Genomic DNA, 9,433 nt, shown 5'->3' with positions numbered 1-9,433 from the left:
GCTGCTGCTAGCTTCCAGCTTGTCAAGAAGCGGTGGATTATAGCCTGCAGACAGAAGAAGTAGAGAAAAGCAAATCCGAGTCTGGGGCGAAGGACCCAGGCGAAGCGATGTGAGCCTGCCGAGAAGCCAATCACACCACCGGCCTCGACAATGGAAATGGAGAGAAGAAGAAGGCAATCAATTCGCGCTGCGAATGTCGTATAAGTGCGTGGGTTGAATAAGAAACAAAGGCGACAGAGAGAAGTGAAAGAAAGGAGGGGCACTTGTTGAAGGCTCGGATGAAGTGAAGCTTTCAACGAGGGGAAGCAGCCAGCGCGCACACAAAAAGGCGTGATCACGATCCTCAAGAAGGGACGCCGTCCCGCACACTGAGGAAAAAGATGATTTCGCTTGTTTGCGATGGCGAAGAAGATGGTGGGAATCTTTTTGCTCGTCTGCCTTTCAGGGGCGCGACACGACCAGACCAGCGACCAGACCAGGGGCCAGTCTACGGGTCTTTATGCGACTAAGATTAGATGCTAAATTGTCTGGTGGGAAGCGCGCGAGTGCGCCAGCTGGGGCCAGGTACTCTCTCGGCGACGGCACTGCGGAAAGGTACTTTGGCTTGGGCACGGCGGGCATCGAAGCTACTGCCGGCAGGCCAACTGCAGTGAGTGGTTGTGCTGGTTGATTTGGTTTAGCATCACAGTCGGTGTTGGTTACCTTGATGTCACAAAGGCCCAATTGGGCTCTGTTCCTGTCCTGCTGGCATGGATGTTTGGTGCCGGGCCAAGGCTTGGGCGATTGGATGTGGTGCGTTGTACCGTACCTGATAGTCTGATAGCATAAGGTGCCACTCCCATTGTCGATGCATGTGCCTACATACATGCAGAAAGTATTGACACGTATTGATGATTCCATGACATGTTGATGCGATGCGATACGATACAGACGAACGCTCGGTGGAGCTGCATCGCAACAAGTACCGGTACTTGTGCCTGGAGGCGGTAGTGGCTTCAGCCTTCGCCGAGACAATGGTGGGGGTTGCTATGACCACTCTGGATGGTCTTTACGCCGTAGCGAACAGAGATGATGCTTGTACCTTGGCGGCGGATGCCCAGCTCTGTCAAAAACTTGCGAGTACCAGTACTTGCTGGGCGCCAAACATGGCTGCCCCGGGAGCCAGCGGACGGCCTAACCCTGAAATTTAAATGAGGCCAGACCATTGGGCGTCCCAGCTGGAGCTCCGTACAAAAGCTCATCACCTCCATCACTTGTGTGTGGCATGGGTGTCCAAGTTTTTACAGGTAACTACTCGTACTATCTTCGTGAGGCTGGATTGGGCACATGCAGATGCAAGTACTGTCTGTCTCTCATGCTACAGCAACTAGCCACGATGCAATGCCAGCGCCACATGCACACCAACTTGTTCTAACGGCGGCTTATCTTGTCCTGTCTCAGACCTGCACCTTTGCCCCAATATTACGGCGCCTGAGTCGGGTATCTGATCTTACTAAGGTGCGAACAGCTTTCTCCATGCGGAGTACATATGTAAGTACGAGTACTCGGGCGGGAATCTTGCTCCGTAAACATGAAATCATACGAGGCAGGGATTGGACAAGCTTGGGCCACTGGCGATATTGTTTGATTGCTTGCGCTAGCATCTCTTGAAACAAATCCTCAGCCTACCATTAGGGCTGTCAGCATCCAGCTTCTTACTTGGTGCAAAGCTGCGAGTTGCCCGTCCTATCAAGAGACGCCGTTTGATGTAAATTGACTTACAACTTTGTCGGTTGTGTACGATTTGGGCTAGTATGTCCATACGCGTAGAATGCCTGTATTCCAACTCAGAGATTGAGATTGAGCATCGTAGATGGTGGCCACATCAACGTTGGCAAGATGGAATAGTACCCTGGAAGAAGAGAGCCCCTATAATTCGACGGTTATTATTACAAAGCAGGTGTAATTAACACTCAGGCAAGGCTGTCGCTGCCGAAAAGGCTAGCTTTGAGAGACACACCAAATACTCTTACACCTCGAAGCTCTTATTCGGATATGGAGTGTGATGGCTGGGATGTTCAGCTGGTTACCTCACGCTACCTCAACCCCCTGCTTTATTGCCTGCTGGGTTCCTGGCATCCAAGGCTTGGAAACGGAATTGACGACGGGAGAGGCCTGCCATTGTCCCGGCTCTGCGGGAAGCTATTGAATAAAATTCCCTGAGTGCTGAATAGCTGGCCGGTTCGAAGCGACGGCTAACCGCGCCCTTCATAATCCAAATACGAAATTGACATCAGATAAACGGCCTGCCTTGCCTAGGATCTCTGGCTAGGTTATCTCTGATTTGGTTACAGAATACTATAACCCAGCGCCATACCTACCGACATATGGAGCTGCACTCTGCATGGTGTATGGAAAAATCCGTGCCCCATAGGCGAAATCATTATAGCCCTGAAGGTTATGAAGTATTCGGCAGCTAAACCCTTGCCTGCCTCCGTCCTCAAGTTCCACAAGACGTCAAGAGTAGCACTTGGGACAAAATTCGATACAATGTATTCTTTTGATAGCCCCGTAAGTTGTCAGTCTCAAATCATTTTCGTTTCTTATACAAGCAATTCAATCTGGAGTCCCAAACCTCGCGCCGCCGACGCTACCAATAGTAGCGTCACCTGAGTTGCCATTATAGTTCGTAAATACACTGACAAAAGTCATGAACATGTCGCTCTTCCTCGATTCGTAGAATTCCCGCCCAATAGCTCTAAGTAAGCCGTTTAGTTCTTAATCTTCTCTTCCGCAATTTTAAGGGCCTCTTCTAATGCTGCCTCTTCATCGGAATCGACGTCCTCGTCATCGTCGAGTTCGGGCTTCTTTGCCTTGGACTCGCCGTTGGTCTTTGCATCACCCTTTGGCTTCTCCAAGGAGTCTTCCTCCGAGTCTTCCTCTTTTGTCTTCTTTTCCTCTCCGTTCGTGGAGGCCGCTGTGTCCTCTTTGGAATCTTTCTTAGGGACCTCTTTGACAGCCTTTTTGGTCGTGTTGTCAGGCCTCAAAGCCCAGTCAATTTCACCATCGTCACCATATCGAGAGATAAGCCACTCGTTTGCCGACTTGAAGTGGCCGCAATCGAAGAATCCCCTAGATGCACTGAGAGGACTAGGGTGAACACTGAGGAGCACAAGATGGCGCTGCTTGTCCACCTTTTGTACGCGCTTGCTGGCTGGTGTTCCCCATGCCATGAATACGACACCTCGCGTCCGTTTCTGGGCGACGAGATCGATAACCTTTTGTGTGAAACGCTCCCATCCACGATTGGCATGTGAATTGGCCTCGTGGGCGCGGACGGTAAGACATGTATTGAGCATCAATACGCCTCGGTCGGCCCATGGTATCAACAAGCCACCCCTATTCGCTGGCTCGATGAAACTGGGGTAATCCTTCTTCAAAGCAATGTACATATTTCTGAGCGAAGGCGGCGCCGGAGTGGGCGGTCGGACGGAAAAGGCCATGCCGTGAGCCTGGTTCACGTTGTGGTAAGGGTCTTGGCCGACGATGACGACCTTGACTTCGTTGAATGGGGTATGGCGAGACCTGGGCATGTTAGGCTATGACATGTGAAGAAGACCACTGGGGCAACCTACCAGGAGTAAACGTCCTCCTTTGGCGGGAACCATTTCTTGCCAGCCGCTGTCTCGCGGTTCAGGAACTTCTTCAATTCGAGAAATTCCTTGGTAGTCACATCATCTTTGAGCAATGCAAGCCAGCTGTCATGGAGAGTTTCAATCTCGAGCTTGAGCAGTTCCTTCTGTTCGGCAGTCAAGCCTTCAACCCATTTCGCCTTGTCAAACTTGGCGGCTGGAGAAGCAGAAATAGCACTGGTTCCGGCTGGCTTTGGGACAGCCCCGAAGAAGGAAGCAATGCTGCCATTGGCCCTTGTCTTCTTGGCCTCTGTCTCGTTGCCTGTCGAGGCCGCTTTTCTCTTGAGATTCGACATTGTGCGGAATTGAAGGCTGTGGAGAAGTGGAGTTGGGCGGCTGAGTCGTCGAAAGAGGGAATATGCAGCAACAGCCGGCGGACGGACGATTGAAGCCACGAGAAAGGAATTGCCGGGAAATGTGTTCAATTGCTGAAAAGAGTGGTACAATTATAGACTCTGTGAAAAGCAGAGAAAAGGGGATGAGATTCCAAGAGCGTCAACCGAGCCGATGCGTGCAGGATGTTTGACGGGAATTGATGGATGGCTGGGCTGTTAAAAGCTGCCAGGAAGCGCGTCTTCCGACGCGGGCTAGGGCAGCCATTAACGCGCTGCAGCCCTGAGTTTTCACGCGTAACGGCTGAAAAATGGCGGCGTTAGCGCTGTGAGCTCCAGGCAGGGAGACTCCCGTCGCCAGCCAGTGCCTCCAATGTGCTCTGTGCTCTGTCCTCAGTACAGTTCTGGCCCGTTCAGCGCATGAGACGCCTGGCAGCGCCACTGGATCTCAGCCAGCGCTTGGGGTATTGGGGGAGACCCTGGCCGAATCGGCCCCACCTCGCCGGGCATCTCTGTTCCAACCCGCAGCTCGCCATTGATCTTGTGCAGCTGTTTCTTGGTACATCATGCAAGGTCGTGACGAGGCATAAAAAGATTGTATATTGGGCATTAGACGTGCATAACGCAGCCATCTTCACCGTGCATGAAGTGGCTTTTTCTCCATGTCTTCAATGTGAATCGTTGCTCTTCTTCTTCACGCTGTTGCGACACGTGCCGGCTGCGGCGATGACGCCACACGCACTCAGGCAGTTCCTGATACAGTACAGGAGTGATTAGTCATCTCACGCCATGGCGCGGAATGGGGAGCGGAAGCTTACCTATTACTCTCCGAGTAGTGGACAGCTTGTACGATACCGAATTGGATCGGATGCAACATCTTGCGACTCACAAGCACCGCCTACTCTTTTCTACACGATAGCCATGCCGCGGGCTTCTATTCCGAACATAGGCACATAGCAATTGCCCAGAATGAGAGGCTGGATAGCCTGGCTACTCCGTAAGTTGCTCCGCCGGATTGTGCATTGCTAGGATTCAAGCTCACGAGGGTTGTCTCAGTGCTTGCGCAGGCCTCAGCCGTCATCAGCTCCCCCGATCAGCAACCTCTCGGCAGCCATAGCGACGCCTCGGCACAAACCGGTGCTGATAAACATGCGGTTGAATCCTTTCTAGACGCTGCAGGAGGGCAGGAAGGCGCTGCCTTTTCGCAACCTGGTATGTAGCCACTTCTCCATGCGAAAGCTGCTGTGGAAGACGCTGACATGGCCAAAGGACACGATTTCGTTGATGCAGCATTTGCCGAGCTCCGAAAGATCCCACGACCACCCCGGCGAAGGCGAGAGTCGTCCGGAATCTTCGGTTCAGTTCTGCGCTTGCTTCTAAGGACCATCCCAACCGGACCCGTCACTGCGCCATCACAATCGAAGACGACACTCAGCGGTCCCCTGTTGAACGCAGTGGAATTCCTTGAGCAGGCTGCCAACCAAAACAACTCCGATGCTTTGTATACCCTTGCCGAGTTCAACTTCTTTGGCAACTACAGCCATCCCAGAGACCTTGGGGCTGCGTTCAAGTACTATCACCAGTTGGCATCGAGCCATGGAAATACCACAGCGCAGTACATGCTTGGGTTGTATTACTCAACAGGTATTGGCGATGTTGTCCCTCGAGACCAAGGCAAAGCGCTCCTCTACTACACCTTCGCTGCCGTTCGTGGAGATACCAGAGCCGAAATGGCTACTGGCTTCCGCCACCTAGCAGGCATTGGAGCTACCAAGAGCTGTGAGACTGCCGTCAAGTACTACAAGCGCGTAGCAGACAAGGCCATTGAGTGGTACCGTTCTGGTCCCCCAGGTGGAATGTCGTGGGTATCTCAGGCATGGCGCATTGCAGATGACGACGGCGGGCTATACGGAGAAGGAGCAAGTGCTTCAAGTGCCGGTATGAATGCCTTTAAACCTAGTCCCAATTCGGATGCCAACGCTGCCATTGGCGATGTCATTGAGTATTTGGATCTCATGTCTCAAAAGGGCGATTCAAAGGCCTCATTCAACCTGGGACGCATCTACTACGAGGGTCAGCGAGGGCTGGATCACGACTACGAGTTGGCCAGGAAATATTTCTTACTGGTTGCGTCGAGATACTGGAGGAATGGACGAGTTGTAGACAATGCCAAATCAGGCATCGAGAAATTGGCCGGTAAGGCAGCCGGCTACCTCGGCCGGATGTATCTGAGAGGAGACGGAGTGACTCAGAATTTTGACAGAGCGAAGCTATGGTTTGACCGCGGCGACTCACAAGCTGATGCACTGTCGCGATATGGCTTGGGACTCATGTATCTGCACGGCTACGGCGTCAAGGAGAATGTTGTCAAAGCCGTAGAGCTTTTCAGAGTATCCGCTGACCACGACTATGCCCCGGCGCAGGTCCAGATGGGACAGCTATACCTCGACCAGGGCGGTACTGAAGATGTTCGCATTGCCAACAATTACTTTGAACTAGCCGCTCGTTATGGCAACATCGAGGCCAACTATTATCTGGCAGAATTGGTTTTCCACGGCCTGGGTCGCGAAAAGCTGTGCAGCATGGCGCTCAGCTACTACAAGAGCGTGGCCGAAAAGGCAGAGCCCCTTGTCTCATCGTGGGCAGACGCAAATGACGCGTATGAGGCTGGAGACTACGACCTCGCGTTTCTTGAGTACCTTTTGGCGGCTGAGCAGGGTTACGAGAAAGCGCAAACCAATGTTGCGTATGTCCTCGATACGATTCGATCCAAACTCCCACTCTCTGAGTTGCTGCGCAAACGAAAGGACAAATCTGGGCTCCTCGATAACCCTGCCTTAGCCCTGATTTACTGGACGCGGGCATCCAGGCAAGCGAATGTCGACGCCCTTGTCAAGATGGGCGACTACTACTTTTATGGTATTGGCGCGGAGCGGGATATCGGCAAAGCTGTTCAGTGCTACACGGGCGCTTCCGACTATTCGCAAAGCGCTCAAGCGCTATTCAACTTGGGTTGGATGCACGAAAATGGCGTCGGGCTGACACAGGATTTCCATCTTGCCAAGAGATTCTACGACCATGCGTTGGCGGTCAATGACGAAGCGTATCTACCCGTTACCCTCGGATTGCTAAAGCTTCGGATACGGAGTGCTTGGAACACGTTGATTAATGGATCAATCCACTCCATCCAAGACGAACCGAGTAAGTTTAACCACCGAACGGAGAGGTGGAAACAGCTAGAGAATGTTTGCTGACAAGTTGTACAGAGAAAAAGCAGGACTGGTCGCTGTCAGAGTGGATTGCCAACTTCCTAGAGGACGATGAACTCTTGTACGACGAGGACTACTATGATGACATATACGACGGCACTATCGGAGATGATGGCGAGGACCCTCTGGATGGAGTTATCGAGAGTGCGCTTATCATAGGCATTACGGGGGCCCTTGTTTTGCTCCTGTGGTGGAGGCAAAGAATGCAACAGCAGCATGTCCAGAATAACGAGGCGGAGCGTCAAGACCAGAGGCAACCGCAGGGCAACGCCGTTAACCCCGAGGATGCCTTTCCCGCCTGGGCCGGAGGAGGGATGGGTTTATAGGCAGATATTGCGTACATATATATTATGGCTGGCGTTACAGGATGCAAAAGTATTAAAGCGGCGGTACTCTCTCTTTTTTTGATAGTATCTGTATCTAGCGATTACAAGAGGGTTATTGAATGATACGGCTCTCTACAAATGTATTTTCGTTCCTTCTCTATGTCGAGGGGGCATTTAGTACGAGCTCCTGAGCGTCACCTACATCGTACTCCGTCTATAATAAAGTATACTTTAAAAGTAAAGATCTATGCTTCTCAATAGCTGGAGTTTTTGAGTCAGACAGCTGTCTGTTGGTTACAAGTGAAAATTAAAGTTCTAGCCCCTGGCTCAGATCATCTCCCCCACTTAGGCAGGTCTACTACTCTATAGATATCATCTCACGATGGTTGAACAGCATTCTAGGACAAGTATAAAAACCGTGTATTAATTTGACCAGGTATGTATAAAAATGAACAAAAATCGACTATGAGGAAGTTGGTTAAACCATCAAGATTGGGGTGATAATATTGAAGGAGCCCTCTTTGGTCTTGGTCAAGACATCTTCAGACAAATCTCCAAAATGGACCTTGGTAGACTTCAAAAGCACAGACTCTCGTGCTCCGCCACCCGTTAGACATATAATTGTTGTATGACTCTTTTCAGAATTTTTTTTTCCGCTTCAGGGAGGAGCAAGGGCCGTCAAATGGTTGATGCCATTGCGATATGTAGCTCAGTAAACTTGGATTTAGTTTACAGTTGCCCTCCGTCTAGCATTGTAGTATATGTGCTTGACAGCTAGAGGCTATATACCAAATTACGACCTTTTTATTCGAGTCAGAAGAAGAAACAGTGGTGACTATGCCGAGAATGGTATTCACGACGTCCAAAGCGCGAGACGGGCATGTGCATTTCGGCTCTCTAATTCACAACGACGTACTCATCTACGTTAGAGAAAAAGTAAAGCTTCCCAGAACTGGATAATTTTCATCTTATTAACAAGCACATCAGAACTCATATACAAAATACTACATTATTGTGGCTATCGTTGCAGCAATCATCATATTCCACGTGATCCTCGCCATCAATCTCCAGCTAAGACTTAACAAGGGCTTGCAACCACGAGTATACGAAAAGGTAAGAGTTGCTTCAACAATATTTTACAGTAAGGCAATGATACTAACAAGTCTTTGACAGTTCTTGTTCAGAGGAGTGATGCGGAAACATGAACGGAGAGTAGCCTCTGCGGCACAGGGAAACAGTCCCCCCGATTTTTATAACATGGCCAATGTGACACCTGGGCCAGTGAACGACTATACAGCGTATACTGCATACCCCGGCCATGCAGATGGAGGCGACAGATTTGATTCGGTGCAGGAGCTCAACAAGAGGCCGGATGAGGAGAATGCTTTACCAGTGAATGAGGTTCCTTTAGGGCCTCCCCTTGCTGCAGTGCTGAAGCGCTAGGACATGATGTTGGGGTACGGAGTTTCAAGATATTGACGAGCTGGGAGCCGTAAAGTCCTTGAAGATTCTATTGGAGGCAAGGAGCAGAGAGTGTATTTGCCTTCTATATCGGCTACCATCTGCTACTATTGCTACTCTCTTTTACTATTAGTTACTATCTACTACTAATGCTACTCTCTGCTACAATTAGCAACGTTCTCTAGTATTTACTTACACTATTATATTTATTACTTTTACTTTTACTAATCATTTTGATTGTAAATGTTCCTAGTAGTCTTGACAGAGAGTCTCTGGTGTACGTCCAGCTGCTACTGGCTCAGGTATTCCCCACAGAATGCCACCGTCGATGGGGTATTTATGCAATAGTTATGGAGAAACCAAGATGTCGTCCC

The 9,433-nt window shown here is 50.6% G+C and overlaps 2 protein-coding genes across 2 annotated transcripts; one reads left to right on the top strand and one right to left on the bottom strand.

Moving 5' to 3' along the window:
• Positions 1–2,750: 2,750 nt before the first annotated feature.
• Positions 2,751–3,967, bottom strand: T069G_03778 (uracil DNA glycosylase superfamily domain-containing protein; the record flags this gene model as incomplete). The annotated part of the gene is made up of 2 exons (XM_056170988.1): positions 2,751–3,564; positions 3,615–3,967. The coding sequence occupies 2 exons, from the start codon at positions 3,965–3,967 to the stop codon at positions 2,751–2,753; spliced, it is 1,167 nt and encodes a 388-aa protein (XP_056031880.1).
• A 1,005-nt stretch (positions 3,968–4,972) lies between these two features.
• T069G_03777 (uncharacterized protein) lies at positions 4,973–7,598 on the top strand (the record flags this gene model as incomplete). The annotated part of the gene is made up of 4 exons (XM_056170987.1): positions 4,973–5,000; positions 5,060–5,215; positions 5,273–7,204; positions 7,270–7,598. 4 exons carry the CDS (start codon positions 4,973–4,975, stop codon positions 7,596–7,598), a joined length of 2,445 nt encoding a protein of 814 aa, XP_056031879.1.
• Between the last annotated feature and the right edge of the window lie 1,835 nt (positions 7,599–9,433).

Source organism: Trichoderma breve, chromosome 2 (genome assembly GCF_028502605.1).
Source record: "Trichoderma breve strain T069 chromosome 2, whole genome shotgun sequence".
NCBI classification, from domain to species: domain Eukaryota; kingdom Fungi; phylum Ascomycota; class Sordariomycetes; order Hypocreales; family Hypocreaceae; genus Trichoderma; species Trichoderma breve.
The sequence above is the reverse complement of the archived record's forward strand: the minus strand, read 5'-3'. Positions and strand labels throughout refer to the sequence as shown.